Genomic DNA, 21,501 nt, shown 5'->3' on the forward strand with positions numbered 1-21,501 from the left:
TGTTGTCTCATCCAGTTGGGTATTTCATATGAACCTTGGTCCCACTGGTAATACTTGAGTCCTGTTTGCCTTTTTCAGCTGTAGGTTGACTCTTGTTTTTTGTTTTGGTCAGTGCAAAAAGGGATACAATTCACCATTAATAAATCAATCAAATAAATACAGTCAAATAAAGCATACACTTTAGCTGTAAAGAATGAGTGTTATTTCAGCTACATATTCACTAGTCACATAAATGGCTTATTTATTCCATACTGGGAAGGCTCACTTTATTTAATTTCAAATCGCCAAAGTAAACATGTTAATGATGCTTTATAATAGATATTAGCCAGTGTATTTTGTGTCATTTCCACTCCTTTTCTTTGCTGGAAACACTGATTGTTGTAAGCCAAGAAAACCTTTCAAAATAACCCTGTGTCTTTGGTTTTTTATTTAAGCTATTGATGAAACACAATTAGGGAAGAGAGGGTACCTGACACCAATGACTGCCAAGGAGTTCATCATGTCTCTGTGGAAGAATGAAGGTAATGGTTATTAAGAGCAATGTTGTCTCCTGTTTTCTTTGTCCTTTAGTGGACAAAGTCTGAAAACGTTTTTTTCCGTATTAAATCCTTTTCAAATCTTTACCTTTTACCTGGAGGGCTCCTGGTTGCAAGATAAATATTTATGACAGGAGGGCTGGTACCTAGTGAAGGCAGAGAACTGAATTCAGTAAAGTAGCTCTCAAACTGTGGCTCCTCACAAAGCTTGGTTGTTGTTCAGGAAGAATATGATGTTCACATGGTGCTGTGTCTACTATTCCCCACAGTTACATTGGTTAAAGACTGGGAATGTATTTAGTGGTTTCTTCTTTAGAGTTTCCTGTACACTAAAAGTATCTGCAGTTGTCAGGAAAAATCAAAGGGTTTCATGTATCAGTCACAGCCAGTGACAAAAAAAATATATATTTGACCGAAAAGAACAATGAAATTATTTCTGAAGTACCTATGCCTAAATGTTCTTATTTTAAACAAGCTTTCTGGTATTTAACTTAGCAGATCATTTTGACTGACCAAGTGCATCTGGGGGATGAGGGATTAGATTCCCCAGAAAAAGCAGCATTAATGTGTTTATCTTTTCTATTTTCTCTTTTCAGGTTTCTTTTTGCGTTACCTCTTTCCTGGGATGGATTCCGATAAGAGTTCAGGATTTAGTCCAGATATGTTTTTTTTAGATCTGCTTGTAGTTCCGCCTTCAAGGTAAAAAAAAAAATAATAATAATAAATAAATTACCCAAACAAGTACAAAACAACTCATGGGTTAAACCAAATACTTTTCTCAGGAGTCAGAGATGCAAACACCTCTAGTACAGGCACTGGTATACTAAAATGTCAGTGAAGACTTAAACAAACAAAAGTGACAGCAGTAACTGATGATAACTTTTACCAAACTCCTCTGAAGTTACACTAAAGAAGTAAAATAGTAGTTTTGAAAAAAGTCTATTTTGGTATTAATATTTCAAACTATTACAGAATATTAGGATGTTACAGCAGTAGAGTGCTGGTAGAATGTCTTGTTAAAGAATTGTTCCTCTTTCGACTGTGCCAGTATAATAAATAAATAAAAGGTTTCAAATGTTCACTGTTAGTTTAAAGGGATTATTTTTTCCAGCCTTGAAGACTTAGCTTAGTGTGTTTGAGATTTATTATGCTGCTTTTTGGTGACGCTGATCTAAAATGGTCTTGATCTCCTGTAGGTATCGTCCTGTGAATCGTATTGGAGACCGGATGTTTACAAACGGTCAGACTGTCAACCTGCAGGCTGTCATGAAGGATGCCAAACTGATACGGAAGCTCTTGGTTTTCATGGCAAAAGAACAATGTCAGCCAATTAAAACTGTAGAAGGTGAAATCCAAACAGTAAGAGTTGCTGGTTATCTTATTCTTTACTATTTGGATATGTGGGGTGCAGTTTGGGTAGGTTCTTGTTTAAACTGTTTCAGTAACATTTTTTGCCTGGGCTGCTGGAATATATGCTGTTAGATGTGTTCTCTAGGTATTTTTGCTCACATCTTTCCACTCAGCTCTCTAGTGCAAAGGGAATATCCTTTTATGCGGACTTCTCTAGTTGTGGTTTTTATATTAGTCTCCTGTATGTGAAACATGGGCTCCTGTTACTGGAAAATGAATTATGTACAGCAGAAACAGTTTGCAATAAAACTTATCCAGCATCTTATCAAATTAAAAATGGTGGTGGAAAAAAAGCCACTATCTTTTAAGCCTAGTAGAGCCAATTGTGATCCTGGTTATTTTTAACCATTAATGTCTAGATGAACTAAAAAAAATTCAAAATAGCCATAATTAGTAACAATACTTGCTTACAGCCAACCAGTTCACATGGTAATATGTGTCACCACCTTCATCCAGGCTATGTGGCTTCGTGCCGTTTTCCTATATTTGTTTTGGGAAGACTTCAAGGAGGAAGCTAGGGACACCTCAGCTTCTGTGTTTAGGCTGTGAATCATGGAGTTTGCTTGCAGAGGGAACTTTCTGCATGGTGCATTGGACTGTGAATTCACAGAGCACTAAATATGTGCATGGTCACTCTTAATTAAGTAATAAGTGCCCTTTTCTAAGCACAATTGTCATACAGTATGCAACTCTCTGTGGAGTTTTAAGGTTTGGGACATGTATCTCTTGCCTTAGAAATCCCCATTTTGAGAACATAACTGTGAAGAAAACTTAAGGTAGAATCAATCTGGATATCCCAAGCTTCTGCGTGTTACATTTTTTCCTTCTGTAGTAACGGTTATACCCTTGTTTTGGAGTGTCATCTGTATTCCAACTATTTTTCCTCCACTGATATGAAGCCTAATATTTTTCTGACAGCCTTCAAACACTCTAATCTGCTCTGTCTTCATGGTGCTGTGCACACATGGAGGAAATGCTGTATCTCTGGCAGACATGTTCACTCCAGTGTACTGCCCTACAAGGGGAGAAACTTGTTAGCTAATTTGAAAAAAAGAATAGTAATGCAGGTTAACCAACACACTTAACCTACAGAGCAGAAATTGATCATAAACATACTGAAAACCTCTTTTCATATTTATTCATCAATCGTGTTATTAAGGGTTCTTTGATACTAGACTTAGTTTCAGCTGGATTTGGTTTACATCTTGAAGTTTAAGGGTTTTTTTTTTAAATTTTAGTTACTGAGAGTTTGGCCACTAGGTGGAGATGTGCTCTTAAAATGTTTAAGGTGACAATATGAAAAAATGTGTTTTGGAGATGACTGGTATACAGCCTCCTAGGCTGTGAGAACAGTGATGTAAGTGCTGCAAGCTGTTGGGTTTGTATTTTCATTCGAAAATAGGGCTTCCTGGGAGAACAGTGGTTCTTAGCCTATGCTGACTAACCAGTAAAAAGCTAATTTGGAAAGAGGACTGTCACTTACCAAGCAATCAGCTAGTAAAATGCCACTGGAATATGTACGTGTGGTCTTTGGAGATCTCCCATCCAAGTCAGTTTCTAAACCTTGACAGCAGGCCAGTCTGAAACGCTTAGGTGTAATAAGTGTAAACATATCTTTAATTTTATTTTTTGAGTTGGTTTCTTCAGTGAGGTGCAAAATAGCGGTCAGTGTTTTCTTTGTCATTTAACACTGTGATTTCAGCTTGGTATCCAGGAGGTATTTCTTGTTAAGTCCAAGTTCCTATTTCCTGTTTCTGCAGGAGACCGGTGAGAGTAATGAACCTCTGGACCATTCTGTCCTGGCTACAATTCCAGGACAGACGATTGCAGATAAGCTTTACAACACCTGGGTTCGTCTTCAGGCTCACGTCAACATTGTCTTTGACAGTGACATGGACAAACTAATGACTGAAAAATACCCTGGTATTCGTCAGGTGGGTGGCAGGGAGAGTGTTAGAGACTTTGTGTGTCACAGGCTGGTAAAGCAAGAGAAATGGATGGAATAAGAACTAAGTGTTATATTTTGTGCTTGTTATTTAGGGGTTTTCATGATACTCACTTAATCACTTAATGTCTTGAGACTCTGTCTCATGTTGCATGCTTTTCTCTCACATTTTAGTCATTAACTTTTGTTTTCAAAGCTATTGGAGAAAAAGGAAGGACTCTTCCGCAAGCACATGATGGGAAAACGTGTGGATTTTGCGGCTCGATCAGTCATTTGCCCTGATATGTACATTGGCACCAATGAGATTGGCATTCCCATGGTAAGAAGAAAGAAAGGAGCATTTCTTTATGGTACAGCTGGGGAGTGAGCTATACTCCAGTGTTTTCAGCTATGCAGTAAACAGTTTAAAATGCAGAGATTTACTGACCTGTCTGGACCTTTCCCTCCCTCGTGCATCACAGTTGTGTCTTACCGTTGGATGTTAATGAAGAAGGAACGTTGAAGAGCAGGAAATTCTTACCATTAGGCTGAACACTAAGTCTAGGAAAGAATGATTTAAAAAAAAAAAAAAAAGCTTCCTTGGCTTATGAATTAGTGCAAACTTTCTAAGTAGATTCTGTGACCCTCGATCTTTGTACAGGATCTTGTAACAGGCCTGACAGCCTTTAAGAAACAGCCATAGATATGCCTCAAGCTTCATCTTTAATAATTCCCAGAGGTTACAGCAATCTTCAACTTGAACTTCTCATAACCAGTCTCTTCTGGTTGTCTATCTGAGAACAGTGAGCCTGGTGGATATACGTTTTTCCCCTGTGTTGTCAGTTTGTTTGCAGAATCTAAAATCATGCTAGGTTTTTAAATTGCTAATTCAGTTTTTCTTTCCTGCTCCGTAAAAAGGGCATAGTTATTATTGTAGTGCCTTTTGAAACAGAAACACATCCATTTGGCACGACAATAGGTTGAGAGGATGCACCCAAAATCTAAAAATAATTTATGTTGACGTTATCTGAGTTAATGTTTGACCCTTTGTCCTCAGTGACTTCTGTTCTAAATGAAAGCTGAACAACTAGTTATTTCTCTCCTTTTTCCTTCCTGTCTAGGTATTTGCTACCAAACTGACCTACCCTCAGCCGGTCACTCCCTGGAATGTCAAAGAGCTGAGGCAAGCTGTCATAAACGGCCCAAAGGTTCACCCCGGGGCCTCCATGGTCATTAATGAGGACGGGTCTCGTACGGTGCTGAGTGCCAGCAGCCTGACCCAGAGGGAAGCCATAGCTAAGCAGCTGCTCACCCCTTCCTCAGGTGCACCCCCGACAGGACTGAAGATTGTGAGTATGACAAAGACTTGGCTTGGCAGAACCATTCTACCTGTGTGGTGGGTTTTTTAAGTGATAATATTGTCTGTGGTGGTGGTTCTAACAGACTCCAAAAGACTCTCTGAGCAGCACTGTCTTGTCTTTTAGTAGGTAGCTTGGAAAAGGTTGAAGGAATATCTGAAAAGAAGAGCCTGACACTTTTTTCTAATTTTAATAACCATTTTTTCATCCTCAGTTTTACTTATCTCTTGATGTGCAGTGTGTGGTGTTCATCTTGCCAAGATGCTGAAGAGTCTTTCACTTACAGCTGGCTGTTCTTGGAAAGTCTCAGTAGGATAAAAGATATTATTGTATCTTTTGAGCAGTTTGGTGGTGGTAGCTGAAATTCAATGTGTTTGTAGAGTAGGTGCACCACAAGCAGCTGATGTGCCCTGTCTGCCACGATGGGTGCCCATGACCAAGTTCAGAGTTGAGTCCTCCCATTTTTTCATCAGCCCATTTTTTCATGCTGGGAGTGGCACGGACTAGAGGAGGAGTGTTTATTTTTTTGGTACTGACTGCTGTAAGCTAGGATCCCTCTCCCTTTCACCATCTCATTTTGCAGATGGCAAAGCAAGAACCAACCCCACTGATGCCCATCTGTTCGTACAGATGCTAACATCTGTGCAGTGCTTGTGCTTACATCAGTTGTTTCTTTGGAGCTGCTGGAGGATTTGAGTTCTCTGTGCTGCTACTTAATCAACCTTTGAAACTTCTCGGTTGTGATGTTTCCCCACCTTGTGAGTGTTGAGAACATTTTTTTAGGTGCTGGGGAGAATTGGTGTGGAAATGGCAAATGGTCATTTCATGCTGCCTGTTACCATACCCGTGTCTAATAGAAGTGGATTTAAGATTTAAGACGGAGCATTTCTGTGATACCTCTTCTTTCAGAACCTATCACAGGGATAAAAGTGATAGTTACAATGCTCTTGCAAATTCTGTGTTGCTTCTGTTTCCTGGATGAGCCTGAAGCCTTTTAAGAAGAGTTTTGTTTTTTTTCAGACGAGAAGAACCCACGCGCACCTGGCTTCCAGCCTAGGTGGCTGTTAAGTAAAAGTGGTGGTTGAGCTTTCACCTTTGAAAGCCATCCTCTCTCCTCAGGGTTCATCAGTGCAAACAACATGTGCAGACCTCTGACAGAGGTTGATATCCAAGACAGAGTAAAAAGAGCTGCTTTTGGTCAGTTCTGACTCAAATGCATGTAGGACGATCATTAAATGGAGCAGTAAATTGTTGGACAGCTCAGTACTCACTTTTTTCTTCTCTTACCTGAGTTTCTGTAAAGAGTCCCTCTTTTAGTGTATATTTTTTGGGCTGAGAATAATCCTCCAGGGCTACGCAGAATCCTGCATGTGGTAAATACACAGTGAAGGAAAACAGGCTTCTGGAGGGCCTCCAAACATCAGGGCTCAGGCATTTAAGTTTTGGCTCCAATTCTGAACTTTGTGGGGATTTCTGGATAAAGCATTACATAAAGTCAATCTAAAGTTTCCTTACTTGCAAGGAACAAATGATCTCCCCCTTAAGTTACACACCGTTCTGAGGCCCCAGACTGTTGCAGTGGGATCAGCGAGGATGCCACCCGGTCTTCCTGAATACAAGGTGGTGCTTGAGGCTCACAAAGCGTTGGTGTGATTTTTGAGAGCTTTAGTGGAAGTCATTAATTCCTTGGGTGATTACTGCACCAGACTGCAAAGCTGCATCCGTCACAGATGCAGGGTTCTGTGGCTTTAGGGTTGTCAGTCCTGCTCAGTAAGAACTTCAAAGTTTCACCTTGGCTTTTTTTTTTACTGGGATGATGACCTGCAAAACAGATGTGAAAATTGAGCTCACTGATGAAATAGATGTTGAAGACTCCCGCAAACCAGGCTATGAACGCATCGTGTAATGTTAACCACAGCATGTTTAAGCTCCGTTTGCTCCTGACTCCTGGAAATTGCAGCATGCCTGCTGAAATCTTCATATACTCAATAAACACTGAGTATTTACACTGTACGAACAGGTTATCTTGAGCTGTTGATGATCGCTTTGATGGATCTATTATAGTGTGTATATACTGACAAATTAAAGTGAGACTATTTTGAGAGGCTGTGTTCTAGATAAGAGTTTGTTGTATGACCTCCACCATGTGCTTTACTCAAACATGAAATTAAGAGCTAGGAGCTCCCTGGCCTCTTCTCCAGCTACCTGGTCATATTACCTTACTCCAAGCTGTCCAGCACTGGCTTTATGGTGACAGGAATTATCAATTTGGCTTTGGGCAAATTCAGTTTATTTTCTCACTTACAAATAACAGAATTTCCCTTTTTCATTCTTCGATGCCCGTATTGCCAGGGGAGAGGAGAGCCTAGCAGGGTGTGGCTTGCATGCTGCTACCTTGGTTTGATGGCTGTGGTTTGTGGGTGTTAATGGAGGACAGAGCAGGCTTAGGCTGTGGTTTGGTAGAGAGCAGAGAGCTTCGGGAGTAAGTAGTCTTGATTGATTCTCTTAAACCTTTTGCACGGAATGTTAATACCAGAAAGAAACTGCTTTGAATGCGTGTGTGCTTTAAGATCCATTCTTTTCAAGAGGCACGCATGGAAATGTTTTATAGACATCAACTGAAATTCTCTTGCAGGTTTGTCGTCACATTAAAACAGGAGATGTGCTTCTACTGAACCGCCAGCCCACTCTTCACAGACCCTCCATCCAAGCTCACCGGGCCAGAATCCTGCCTGGAGAAAAAGTGCTGAGGCTTCACTATGCCAACTGCAAGGCTTATAATGCTGATTTTGACGGCGATGAAATGAATGCCCATTTTCCACAAAGCGAGCTGGGTAGAGCAGAGGCCTACACTTTAGCCTTCACTGATGAACAGTATCTAGTTCCAAAGGTAAATAAAGCTGTCAAATAAACTTCCTCCAGGAAATCACATTGTTTAAATTGTTTTGGTTTTGTTTTTTTCTATGGATAAATAAGATTAAAATTGTTCATTTATTTATTTATTTTTTTAATTATTTCCCATTTTGTTTCCTGTTCTCATTTTTTGCCAGCTGTGCTCAGCGGATTTTTGTTGTTCAGGCATTATTACTTGCTTCTCATTTCCCCAAACTGATGTGTTCTCTCTCTTTTAGAGAGGGCACATCACATCTAAATAATCTTGTCCATTTTAATTGTGGGAGAGATTTATAAGAGAGCTGTACTGTGATGAAGCGTTCTTCAAAAGGGGCTTTGATGCTTTTATCCAGATGGATTAATCTGGGGAGCTGCTAGCACTTGACCCCCACCAAACCTTTTTTCTTCCAAATTTCTTTAGGATGGCAAACCACTTCCAGGACTGATCCAGGACCACATGATCTCTGGAGTCAGCATGACAACCCGGGGCTGCTTCTTCACGAGAGAGCAATACATGGAGCTTGTTTACCGGGGCCTGACAGACAAAAAAGGAAGAATTAAAGTATTTCCTCCTGCCATTATGAAACCACAGCGACTATGGACGGGAAAGCAGGTAGCTTATAATTTATTGGGTTAAAGAACACTGGTGGCTCCAAAGTAAGCAGAACACTACTGTTAAAATGAGTGCTGCTGGGGGCTGATGAAAAGCTGCATCCCATTGTTTAAGCAAAACCATATCTGAACCATACGGATCTTGATTGTGTATTCTCACTAAGGCTACAAGAGTCTTTTCATTTAAAATGACAGAATTAGCATAGTACTTTTACTTGTTGCTCTTATCAGTCTTGCAGATAGAAACATAATGCTGCAAGCATCAGAGCAGAGAAGGAATTTGTCAATCACAGTAAGCAGAGCTTGCTGAGAGTAGAAGAGTAAAGTTACACCAGTCGCTGTTTTTAAACCTCTGAACTTAAAGGTTTTAGGTAAATACTGTGGTATTTGAATTTTTGGTTGAGATCGTCATTATATTGATGTAGTATCTGAGAAGCCCAAGTGGATGGACAGTTATTTTTCCCATTAACAAGGAAATTAAAAAAAGCTCTGGTGCCATTTGTTTCAGAGCAATTGTGTCTCATTGCAACTCTAGCATCTGAAAGAGCAAAAGCATATTCCTTTCTTGTAAACATCACACTTTTGATTTTTTTTTAAAATGTTTGTTGTCAGTGAAAATACATGTATAGATTGTTGGTTTCCTTCTCTTTGCCAAATTCTGTATAGTGAGAAAGGAATATGGGAAATAAATAGTTCTTGCCATTCTTTCTGCTTCTTTGTAGGTTGTTTCTACATTGCTAATAAACATCATTCCAGAAAATCACGTGCCACTGAATTTGACTGGAAAAGCTAAGATTGGTGGAAAAGCCTGGATAAAAGGACCTGCAAACAGATGTCTAAACCTTGATTCAATGTGTGAATCGCAGGTATGCTGGTGCTGCACCTCTGGAGGCTGGGCTGGGATGCCTTTTAATCTAAATATGTGTAGAGTAGAGGAATGGGAAGGGAAACAGAATGATGATGAAATTAAAAACAGGCGTTGAAAGATACTGACAGAAGGTGGTAATCACAAGGTAGGGTTGAATGTAAAGAAAAACTCTCTTCTAATCCTGTCTGATGCAGATTCCATCTAAGTACAGGTAAACAGGTAATATTGGTGAATATGTTTAACTGTTCACCAATATGTGGGCTTTTAAAGCTTTTTACTTAAAGCCTTCTTTTCATGTGTCTTATTTACTCAGAAAAACCTGAAAAGGTTGTATTGGGATCAAAATTTTTTCCTGAAGCATTGTGTTTTCTTTTTCAGGTTATTATTAGAAATGGGGAATTACTTTGTGGCGTGTTGGACAAAGCTCACTTTGGCAGCTCTGCCTATGGCCTGGTCCACTGTTGCTATGAAATCTACGGGGGTGAAACGAGTGGGAAAGTGCTAACATGTCTGGGACGCCTCTTCACTGCTTATCTGCAGCTCTACAGGGGATTTACAATGGGTGAGTAACACAAGGACTAATTCACCAGGGCACTGCAGCATCTCACGAGGTATAAAACAGACAGTGTTGGGTAGAATACATGCCAAGAGTTCTGTAAATAAACTTCTACAAGACAGTGTCCTTGACTGGGATCGCTGTTTGCCAACTTTTTTCCCCCTCATTCCTGTTTTTTACATAGCTAGCCTTTTAAGCATAAGGAGAAAGTATAATCATAAAGATGTCTATTAAATTCTCTCATCTGTCCTGCCTGATTGAAGTGTGAAGAGTGTAAATGTCTCATGTTTAAATTTCATGTTGACAAAACTTCCTATGAAGCTCCATGTTTTTTTTACTTCTCTGAGAAGAATGATTGCACAGAAACCATAACAACTGATAAGTGAGAAGGGAGGACTCTGAGGGGTTATTAGTCAAGTCTAGCATACCTCATTCTACTGTAAAACTTTTGGTAAATATTTGACTTTCATTACAGTTTTGCAAACTCATACAAGAATGCACTTGGCAGTCAATAAAAAAATTGACCCTTACTCTGCTCCCTCTTCTTGCAGTAGTTAAAATATTTCAAATGACCGTGTAGAGCTTTGCAAGATGTTCTTATGCTAATGAAAAATTTATGGTATGTAGCATCAGGAGAGTTTAAATTCACTTGTGAAGGCACAACATAATCACTTGGAGTTATGTAGAGCAGTAGTAAGCTTTGACAGCAGCGAGGAAACAACAGTCTTCTGTGAACCAGAGAAAAGTGGGAGATCTGTTGAAGTAAGATGATTAATTGCCTCTAAGATACAGAAAATATATCTTGAAAGTCAGGGCACAAAAGCTCACTTGACAGAGATAATGAGCAAAGAGCCTGGGATCATTAGATTTTTAAAACATCAGAAAAAGGGAAGTGGGACTGGAGCTGGAGCCTCGTGTTTGGTGAAGATGAGATGATTTAGCACTGAACAAAATGAGTCAGAGATGAGATGAATGAGGTTCAGAAGGAGTCAAGGAAGAAGAGACAAGTTTATAATGGGAAGAAGAGAGCAAGGACTGGACAGTGAAGGGACATGTAATGGGACCGTTAAGCTCCTTTGCGTTATAAACCTCAGTATGAAAGAGTCCCACTGGTCCCCACAGAAATGCTGAATGTGTAGAGTCTTGGAATAATTTACTCTGGGAGGGACCTGTGGAAGTGATGTAATGCAGCTCTCTGCTCAAAGCAAGTCCTGCCAGGTGAGCTTGTGCAGGGCTGTGTCCAGTCAAGTGAGTATCTTCGGGGATGGCAGTTCTACAATCTCTCTTGGCCAGCATTTGATCTTGGATACTGTGATTTATTTTTTTTTCCCTCTTGAAGAAATTTTTATTTCCGTCTATCTTTAAAAGCCAGACAAATTTGTCTCCTTCAGTCTGTCCTCATCCATCATGTGTTTTATCCCTTTTAGTGACCATTTTTGGTGACTTCTGAAGGATGTGGTAAATACGTTCACAATTGTTTCTCTGTTTGGATCATGATGTGGTCTGTCTGTCTTCTTTAACAGGGATTGAAGATATCTTGGTTAAACCTGAAGCAGACCAGAAAAGACAAAAAATCATTGAAAAATCAAACCAGCATGGTATTGAAGTAAGTTATTTTGCAGAGCTTTTTTTTCATAATAATTAAAAAAAAAAAAATTAGAAAATCTGCTCTATGTAATCATGTCTGCTTGGCACCTAAAAAACCCCTTGTTTTATTTTCAGGCTGTTAGAGCTGCTCTTAATTTGCCAGAAACAACGTCATGTGAGGAGGTCCAAGGGAAATGGCAGGATGCCCATCTCTGCAAAGACCAGAGGGATTTTAACATGGTTGATCTGAAATTCAAGGAGGAAGTAAACAATTACAACAATGAAGTTAACAAGGTTGGCATCGAGGCATCTGTATATACTAATCTTGTTTGGAAAGTTAATTCCATGTTGATGAGGGGTGCCTGACTGCTCTGGAGGCTGGAGCTTTCCATCTGTCCCCAGCTTTGGCTTCACATACTGCCTTGCCAGTACCTCAACCTCATCCTCTCTGAATAAGATGGCTTAATATTCAAGATGCTTTTAAGATTATAAATAGGAATGCCTGTGATTTGTCCTGGTTTTACTTCTTAAAGCCTTTGACAGGAATTGCTTTGGTTCATTGTTTTATTACTAATAGTTTTGTTCTGTTCCCCTCACCACTATTCTAACTCTTTAGGTTTGTATGCCCCTTGGTCTGCACAGAAGCTTTCCGGAGAACAATTTGCAATTGATGGTACAGTCAGGAGCCAAAGGGTCCACTGTAAATACAGTACAGGTAATGACAGTTATAATTACTGAGCAGCTACGTATATTGATGTAATTTGTCCAAGAGTGCAAGTTATTGAGTAGGTCTCCTATGACTCTCTAATTGCCATGCAAGATTTTTATTGTGGGCTTTGGGAATGCAAGTTTTTGCATGGAAAAGTTTGGGAAGAATATGATAAAGACCTCAGCAGATAATTTTACCCTTTTTTTTTTTTTTTTTCTTCCAGCAGTTCTTAGTGCATTAAGGATTCATAGAAACTGCAGGCCTTCTTGTTGGAAGGAATGCTGCAGATAATACAAACAAACCTCCTGCAGGAGAAAGAACTTTCCCTGGCTCTTGCTGGAGACTGACTCATCAGTTTCCTTCTTCCACTGCTATAGGAACAATGAAATCTTACTTTGAATTTAGTGGAAATGGCAACAATGCTATTTCATTTTGCCTTCTGCAATGCAGACAAAACACCAAACATGCTGTATAAAAAGGCTATCTAAAGTACCAAAGGTCAAGAGTTTTTTTTTGCTTCATTTTGTTTTTTATTTTGTTCTGTTTTTAGTGAAATGCTGGGAGGTAGTAAGGGTAACGAAGAGAACTAATTATTTAAAATATTTTAGTTTCACATCTACTTATATTAAAATATTCATACAGAATGTGAATAGAAGTGTTGAGGGTGAGTCAAGGGGTGGAATAACTTTATTTAAAAAGACCAGATGAGATCCACGTGTTGTTACTGTCCATCAGCAGCAAGAACACTTAATGAACATAACATTTAGTGAACATGTAATTGCTTTATTAAGTTTTTCAAGAAAAAACGTTGCACTTACGTGAGCAAAAAGTTGGATGGAAAAGTGATGTTTCCTTTTATCTTTTCTTGCCTGTGCTTTTCCTGTCCACATGCAGATCTCTTGTTTGCTGGGCCAGATTGAGCTGGAAGGTCGAAGGCCCCCGCTGATGGCATCTGGCAAGTCTCTGCCGTGTTTCCAACCTTACGATTTCTCCCCTAGCTCAGGAGGATTTGTGACTGGCAGATTTCTCACTGGAATCAAACCATCTGTAAGCTTAATACTCATTCTGCTTATACTGAAATTTATTTAGATCTTACTATTTTAACACAGAGTTTTTTGCCATGATAGATAAATCACCTATGTTTACCCTGCTTTCAAATGCAGCTTTTCAGAAAGAATATGAATTACCAGTCTTTGTGTACTTGTCAACAGAATGCTGATGGGATTGTGCTTATGTTTAGGAATTCTTCTTTCACTGCATGGCTGGCAGGGAAGGTCTTGTGGATACAGCTGTCAAAACCAGCCGTTCTGGGTACCTACAAAGGTAAGAGGCTTATTAAAGACTTCCAGCCTTTAAATTATATTTTTTCCTGAAGTATGGTAGACTGGAGGAAGTGCTTAGGTAGCTTAGATTAACTTCATAGCGTACTTAATATTCACAAAAAGAGTTTGCTGTTTGAAATTCTCCAAATATCCGGGGACAAGGAAAGATGCACATATTCCTTGCAACTCATTTTTTTAGGCCACATTCTGGGCCTCATCTTTATTCAGGCCACACCTGCAGTGTATAGAAGAAGGTGGAAATAATGTGTTGTTTCGGAGGGTAGTGAGGGGTTCTAAAAGAGTTTCCTTCTTGTACACAGCTGTTTGTGTGACAACAGAAATAGCAAGTAACTTGCTGTTTCATTTTAAGTTTTTTCAGTCCAAGGAAGTTGGATGGAGCAACATGCAGAAAACATTGCAATATCATCACCTGTTTAGTTTGTATGACATGTCTAAGTTTTTTTTGCTTGCAGAATTCCTGATAAGTCCTTAAGTGCAATTAAGATTTTACTGAAAACAGATTTTTCATGTTAGAGTTATCATCCTTGTTACTGTGCAACCTCAACGTTTTTTTAATTTTCTTTGAGATAGGTGTATCATAAAACATCTGGAAGGACTGGTGGTTCAGTATGACCTGACTGTACGTGATAGCGATGGCAGCGTTGTGCAGTTTCTCTATGGAGAAGACGGTCTTGATATCCCTAAAACTCAGTTCTTACAGCCTGAGCAGTTTCCTTTCATTGCTGAAAACTATGAGGTAGAGCACCTAAATCTTAACTATCTATGTGGTGTGAAGGGGAAGACTGAAATGTGTGGTTAATTTTTGGCATGTCCATTAGTGATCTAGTGGCAGAGGTGTTTGCATGTCACTTTCAGACCATGCTACATTTTTATTTGCCATTGTTTTTGAAATATGGAAGTGATTATTAAGTCTGTAGAATGATTTAAGCATTTTGAAATTCATTAGAGCATCAAATGCTCTTCCTGTTGTCTTTTCTATTTGAACTCTGCAATTGGATTCTCATCAATGCAGGTGATGTTACTGTTCAGCCTCTCAAGTTTGATAACTTCCTTTTACCAGTATCATTTCAGTTGCTGCTTAGAGAAGAGTAGCACTAATCACATAAAAATAGATAGATTTGAAAATTGTTTTACTGCAGCTGAGCCTTTTTAATTGCAATAAATATCTATTCAGTTTGCTCTGCCTGTGCAGCTACCATGAGTATAGAGAGGAAAGTAATCATCCAGGTAACTGTCTTGTAGGTGATCCAGAAAGCAAACCATCTGGATGAAGCTTTAGCAAGGATGGAATCCCACCAAGCCAACCAGCAGTTCAAAGCCATAAGAAAGTGGCAAGCCAGGCACCAGGGCTCTGTGCAAAGAGAAGGAGGTTTTCTGATGTTTTCCCAGAAGAAAATGGCAAGTGTGAAAGCACAGATGCCAGCAGGAGAAAGCAAAAATGGAAGAGATCCTGCTACTTTACAGGTAACATGGAAGCAGTTGAATTGACCTAGCCCTTTTATATTTTTTAATGAAGTTGCAGAATTCAGTGACTTCTGTTGTTCTGGTGTGTTTCAAGGGCTACTTAAAATCACAGAATCACAGAATTTCTAGGTTGGAAGAGACCTCAAGATCATCGAGTCCAACCTCTGACCTAACGCTAACAGTCCCCACTAAACCATATCCCTAAGCTCTACATCTAAACGTCTTTTGAAGACTTCCAAGGATGGTGACTCCACCACTTCCCTGGGCAGCCTGTTCCAATGTCTAACAACCCTTTCAGTGAAGAAGTTCTTCCTAATATCCAACCTAAAACTCCCCTGGCTCAACTTAAGCCCATTCCCCCTCGTCCTGTCACCAGGCACGTGGGAGAACAGGCCAACCCCCACCTCGCTACAGCCTCCCTTGAGGTACCTATAGAGAGCGATAAGGTCGCCCCTGAGCCTCCTCTTCTCCAGGCTGAACAAGCCCAGCTCCCTCAGCTGCTCCTCATAGGACTTGTTCTCCAGACCCCTCACCAGCTTGGTCGCCCTTCTCTGCACCCGCTCAAGCACCTCGATGTCCTTCTTGTAGCGAGGGGCCCAAAACTGAACACAGTACTCGAGGTGCGGCCTCACCAGAGCCGAGTACAGGGGGACGATCACCTCCCTAGCCCTGCTGGTCACACTGTTCGTGATACAAGCCAGGATGCCGTTGGCCTTCTTGGCCACCTGAGCACACTGCTGGCTCATATTCAGCCGACTATCCACCATCACTCCCAGGTCCTTCTCTGCCTGGCAGCTCTCCAACCATTCCTCTCTCAGCCTGTAGCTCTGCTTGGGGTTATTGCGTCCCAGGTGCAGGACCCGGCACTTGGCCTTGTTGAACTTCATACAGTTGGCCTCAGCCCATCGGTGCAGCCTATCCAGATCAAACAAGTTATCTTTTGAAGGGATCGTATGTCAGCTGTGCGAGTAATGAAACTGAGATTCATTTATTACTGTTTAAAGTCTGTGGGCCATAGAGCTAGGACAGAGGCCAAAAATTGAGGTAAAACTGGTTTTAGAAAACAGCCCATAGAGGTATTTTTGCGTGTTTTACACAGAATAGAGCTCTTAAGCCAGCCCTGCCTACTGTTTCAAAAAGTAAGCTTATGTATTCTTATACATCACAGCACTAACATATATGGCTTTTACCAAAGAATGAATATATGGCAACAGGCATTCACAGCCTTGCTTTCACTATGAACTTGCCCTGTTGTGATGTGGACAGTTTGCATAAAACTCCAAATCGAAGGTATTGGGATAAACTAACAGAAGTTACGTGTCTACAAATGTTATGCAGTGTCACTAGTATATTTACTCAGCTATGCTGAATTTATGTTGCTATTGGTGCATCTGATAGCACCCAGAACAATTTGGCATCGGGATTCATTTGTTTGCTTTTTTTCTTTCAGCAGTAGGTAGGAAAGGATGTATATTTATCTCTGTCTCAGTATATTATAAACCTCAGTGGACAGATAACCATGTCACAAGAGAGCTTCTCCTTCATTAACAGCAAAGCTTGTAAAAGCTTTTAAAAGCATTTTCTGTATTTCTTTTTTGAAGTCAGCATTAACTTTTTCCTCTATTAAATGCAACATATGAAGTGTTACCTGGAAGACTAGCCAACTGAAGACTAGAAAAAAGAAAGATGAGCGTGTATAAGATGCAAGCTGTATTTAAGATTTCTTCTGGATTCATGAGGTTGAGTGTAGACAACTGAAACCAAGAAAAGCTCTTCTGTCATGCTAGCTTTGGACAGGTGAGGTGCTAGTCAGCTAGAAGTAAAGATTAAAGTAAGTCAAGGGGTTTCACTTCCAAGTTAAAAGCATTCTTAGTTGTATTTCACTGGTTTCTATGTAGTTACTATGGGTAGATACTTGATTTCAAGTGTATAGAGAATCTTGAAGACATTTGGGGTTAAAATTGTAAGTACCAAAAATGGGGAACGCTGTATTGTAGCTGAGTTGTGCTCTACTGTGTGTTCCATACACCCTTAAGTGTTTTGCAGGTGATCTTTTCCTCCTCTATTGCTATATTGCTGGTGGAAGTGGTGATATTTTGCTTTGGTCTTACTGTGGCTGAACCAGCCGGCTTAAAAATTCTCTTTTATTTCTAGTTACTGAAGATGTGGTATGAACTAGATGAGAAGAAGCGAAGAAAGTATCAAAAGAAGACCAATAAGTGTCCTGACCCAAGTCTTGCAGTTTGGCGTCCAGATACACATTTTGCATCTGTTTCAGAAACATTCGAAAATGGAGTCAGAGATTATATCAAGAAATGGGAATGTGAGAACAGAGGAAGTTGCATGCAACCAGCACTTTCTTCTGATAGGTAGTAACTTCTCTATGCTTACTTCTCTGTGCTGAGCCCCCCAAAAAAGTATTTTTGGACTGGGTTTGCTAAAGATGAAAAGTCTTTATCAAATCATGGTTTTTGTTGTGACCTCTGTGAAGCAAATTTGTGGGTTTCAGAATGGTTCTTGAAAGCCAAGCGTGCATACTGCCTAGTGGAGAGGCCCAGGTGGTCTGTTTGTTCCAAATCTGAGTTTTCTGTGCTGGTAAGAACTTCGGCAAAGACCACAGAATAAAAGCAGCACAAGGGTCTTTCCATATGCAACGGTTAAAAATGAAAATATGTTCTTGCCACATCTTGCAGTCAGCCAAACAGTTGAGATGAGGAAATGAGTGTAAATAATTCTCTTTTGACAACGTGGGAATTAGCAGTAAAAGACAGTTTGTTCTAAGCTCGCAGCTCTGTGTCAATGAGCTGTCAGATCAAATTAGGATCAAATACAGTTTTACAGTTCCTGAAGTGTATTTGTCCAGAGCCTACCAATAGAGAATGGCTGAAAGAGGTAACTTCATTGAACTTGGAAAGTTTCAGTCTGCACTGAGTTTTTTTATGTTGAGCTAAACATCTGCTTATTTATTGCCTTTCAGATTAAAGGATTTGTTGTATTTAAAGTGGCAACGATCTCTTTGTGACCCAGGAGAAGCTGTGGGTCTTCTTGCAGCTCAGAGTATTGGGGAACCTTCCACACAGATGACTCTAAACACCTTCCATTTTGCTGGCAGAGGTGAAATGAATGTGACTTTGGGTATTCCAAGGTGAGAAACCCGTGTTCTCAACAAGTCCTTTGCTATTTTTGGCACTTCAATATTATTTTTTTTTACCATACTGGCAGGTGTGTGTGATCTTGAGAGCAAATGATCATTTAGTTTAAATGTCAGTTGTACCTGTTTAGAAATATCTTAATGTCGTACAATTTTATGGGTGTTTTGGCTCACTTTCCAGACACAAAAGATCTATGGAGATCTCTTACTGGGTGCATAACAAATGACTTATTTTGTTTCTGTTTTTTATTTGGCACAGTAAAAGCCTAAAGAAGCCGTGGTTTGTGGGTTTGCCCTCTGCTCAACTTTTCTTCCCCCTCGTATCTTTTAAGCCTGTTTGGTTTTCACACAAAAAAAATTCACTGCAAATGACTACGAAGTCTTGCAGGATTATCATCACCTTGACAGAAGGAGACCTGTTTTTATAGCAGCAAGGTTTCTCCTGGCTCTTCCATGCACTGACAGGCACTTTGCAAGCACACACACGTTTACCAACCAGTCATCTTGTTCTGAATCGCATGGGTGCTGGCCGTGGCTGTGTAAATGTGTGTGAGGGATGAGGTGGCAGACGGTTGTGTCACTTTAGTGCAGCCGGGGAGAGGGAGAAGGCACGAGGAGCATACATTATGCATCTGTAGGAAACAGGCTTCATTAGTTCTTCTGTTCTGGGAACAACTTATTACCATCTCTGTTTTTTTTTTCCCGTAATTGGAGTGATAATCTAATGGAGTGGGTGAAGCTGTGCCTGGTGAGGAACCAGGGAAGTGGAAAGGAGTGGTGCAATGGTAACCGCAACTCCTGATACGTATGGTTTTGGTGGGACTGGCAGTTGCTGCATGCTGGTTTATTTAATAAGCATGCAGCTGCATGCTGTCTTATTAAGTGAAGTAGATGTTTATTTGATTGCAGAGTGCTTTTACTGCTTCATTTGAAAGATCATTCTTTATTTAAAGGTTGCGGGAAATACTGATGGTAGCCAGTGCAAATATTAAAACACCAACCATGAGCGTTCCTGTGCTTAATACCAAGAAAGCTCACAAGAAGGTGAAGCAGCTTAAGAAACAGCTCACAAGAGTGAGCTTAGCTGAGGTGAGCCACCTATTCAGTGTATCCTTAGGGAATCTGCAAAACGCAGTTTCTGCTTTGAGCTTATGGGTTTGTCTGGCTTTGCAGCAGTTTTTACAGGCCCGCCTGTGGGTGTGAGTGGGTCCTTTCTTTTCACTTCTTGCCTACTGGACATGAGACATTGAAAGGAGCTGGACTTACCGTGGCCATATGAGACTTAAATTCAATTTAATCTGTAGACATCATCACAGGCTGCAGACTATAGAGTGTAAAGCAAGTGTAATAGTTTAGACATAGCAATAGTATAATGCAGGGGAGGATTTGTATTTCCTGCTATAGCCTTGTTTGGCTTTTTCTTGGACTCATGCCTGCATGCACTGTCCTCTTCTGTCTTATTTCAAGTCGGGGTGCAGCAAGGATAGAGTTAAGTCAGCTCCACTGAACTACTGTCATGTTCGAAAGGCAAGTATCATGCTTCAATAAAATGAAGCTGTTGGCCCCCTAAGAAGTGTGGCCTCTTGTGCAGAAGTGGGACAGGAGGTGAGCCTGTTCTCCCATTGTCTAAATTAATTGTTGGGAGCAGTTTAAGCCAGAAGGATTGCAGTAAGGTGGTCATCTTCCCCAGGAGCTGCCACAAAGCCCACAGAACAGTTTTCCAGCTAGTCTTGTCTAATTCTGGTCTCATCAAAGGCACTGAAGTTGCAGGAAGTAAATAAAGTGCCTTCACCAAAGGAGTTATGTTCCTGCTTGTTGCTTCTGTAGGTTTTGCAGAAAGTTGAGTTAGAGGAATCCCTGCGTGTGAAGAGCAAGCAGGACAGGCATCGCCTCTACAAAATCAAATTCTACTTCTTGCCCCATGAGTATTACCGAGAGGAGAAATGTGTGAAGCCCAGGGACATCTTGCACTTCATGGAAACAAGGTTAGTTTGCTTTCAGATGCTCTCATGTTTGTTTTTCTTTTTGCCCTTCTGTGGGCTCTAGGGGTCATCACTTGTTTATTATTGCTGTTACGGCTCTCAGAGCAGCAGTGTCCTGAAGACTTGCTTGCAGAAGCATCTTCATGGTGGATTTTTGTCTCGAGTGAAACTGTGTATCTGTGGCTTGGCTACAGTGCAGAATTCTGTTGAGGCACATCTTTCTTGTGTCTGTGATATACTCAAGAGAAGAGCCTGTATAAGCAATGTTGCATTCCTCATCTTTGGATGCTTACGTGTTTATTAGCAGCAAAAATGTTTGAATGCTTTAAGTATCCCTTGCTCTCGTAGAGAATAAATACAACTCGTGGGGTTTTTGTTTGTTTTTTTTTTAAAGAATAAAGTAAAACAAGGAACAAAAAACTTCACTGATTTGTTCTTCATTCAAGCTGAGTTACTTTATATAACACTTTTGCATGTGCTTGTTGGTTTCAAAAAATAATTTTAAATGTGCAAAAGCAACCTCTCTCTTCTGAAGGTCAATATGGTGTGCTGATTTTATGTCTAGATGAGCTTATATATAACCTTTGGATGCATCACTACATCTATAGTTGTAAGAGAGGTGATGCCAAACTTTTATTCCTAAGGAAATGGGAAAGGGACAAGAAGAAAAATTAATTGCCTTACCCTAGAAACATTTTTGTATCCACCAAGGAATATGTCATGTCATGAGTTGACCGGCTTCTTAAAATACATTCTGTTTGATAGCTCAAACTTGACTGCAGTGTTGCTGAACTTGGACCTCTTGGGTTGCTTCTTCTTTCAGATTCTTTAAAATTGTCCTGGAAACAATTAAACGGAAGAATGCGAAGATGGCATCTTTTACTGAACTCAGCACACGGAAAGCAACTCGGAAGGATTTAGATGGTGACGGAGACAAGGTACAGAAAAGCATTACCTGAAATGTCCCTCACTTTCCTTACCTATTTTTGAGAACTGGAATTTGCGAAAACATCGCTTGTTTTGATGTGAATACTAATTGTGTCAATACTAAATTACTTCTTAATCAGTTTCTTTATGTATAAATTCTCTTTGTATTTTCATCAAATTAA

At 40.2% G+C, this 21,501-nt stretch overlaps 1 protein-coding gene across 1 annotated transcript in view; it reads left to right on the plus strand.

Annotated features, from left to right (window-relative positions):
- POLR1A (RNA polymerase I subunit A) overlaps nucleotides 1-21,501 on the plus strand; it is a 32,329-nt gene that overhangs the window by 2,977 nt on the left and 7,851 nt on the right. The window contains exons 7-28 of the mRNA XM_084517989.1: nucleotides 435-521; nucleotides 1,133-1,235; nucleotides 1,733-1,895; nucleotides 3,707-3,880; nucleotides 4,088-4,210; nucleotides 4,992-5,219; nucleotides 7,864-8,118; nucleotides 8,542-8,733; nucleotides 9,455-9,598; nucleotides 9,979-10,162; nucleotides 11,680-11,762; nucleotides 11,879-12,037; nucleotides 12,360-12,458; nucleotides 13,347-13,499; nucleotides 13,693-13,775; nucleotides 14,366-14,531; nucleotides 15,038-15,259; nucleotides 17,414-17,628; nucleotides 18,237-18,404; nucleotides 19,364-19,499; nucleotides 20,238-20,395; nucleotides 21,216-21,330. Coding sequence (XP_084374115.1) covers nucleotides 435-521; nucleotides 1,133-1,235; nucleotides 1,733-1,895; nucleotides 3,707-3,880; nucleotides 4,088-4,210; nucleotides 4,992-5,219; nucleotides 7,864-8,118; nucleotides 8,542-8,733; nucleotides 9,455-9,598; nucleotides 9,979-10,162; nucleotides 11,680-11,762; nucleotides 11,879-12,037; nucleotides 12,360-12,458; nucleotides 13,347-13,499; nucleotides 13,693-13,775; nucleotides 14,366-14,531; nucleotides 15,038-15,259; nucleotides 17,414-17,628; nucleotides 18,237-18,404; nucleotides 19,364-19,499; nucleotides 20,238-20,395; nucleotides 21,216-21,330 — 3,410 coding nt within the window. The remainder of the gene's footprint in view (nucleotides 1-434; nucleotides 522-1,132; nucleotides 1,236-1,732; nucleotides 1,896-3,706; nucleotides 3,881-4,087; nucleotides 4,211-4,991; nucleotides 5,220-7,863; nucleotides 8,119-8,541; nucleotides 8,734-9,454; nucleotides 9,599-9,978; nucleotides 10,163-11,679; nucleotides 11,763-11,878; nucleotides 12,038-12,359; nucleotides 12,459-13,346; nucleotides 13,500-13,692; nucleotides 13,776-14,365; nucleotides 14,532-15,037; nucleotides 15,260-17,413; nucleotides 17,629-18,236; nucleotides 18,405-19,363; nucleotides 19,500-20,237; nucleotides 20,396-21,215; nucleotides 21,331-21,501) is intronic.

Source organism: Aythya ferina (genome assembly GCF_964211825.1).
Source record: "Aythya ferina genome assembly, chromosome: 4".
NCBI lineage: Eukaryota > Metazoa > Chordata > Aves > Anseriformes > Anatidae > Aythya > Aythya ferina.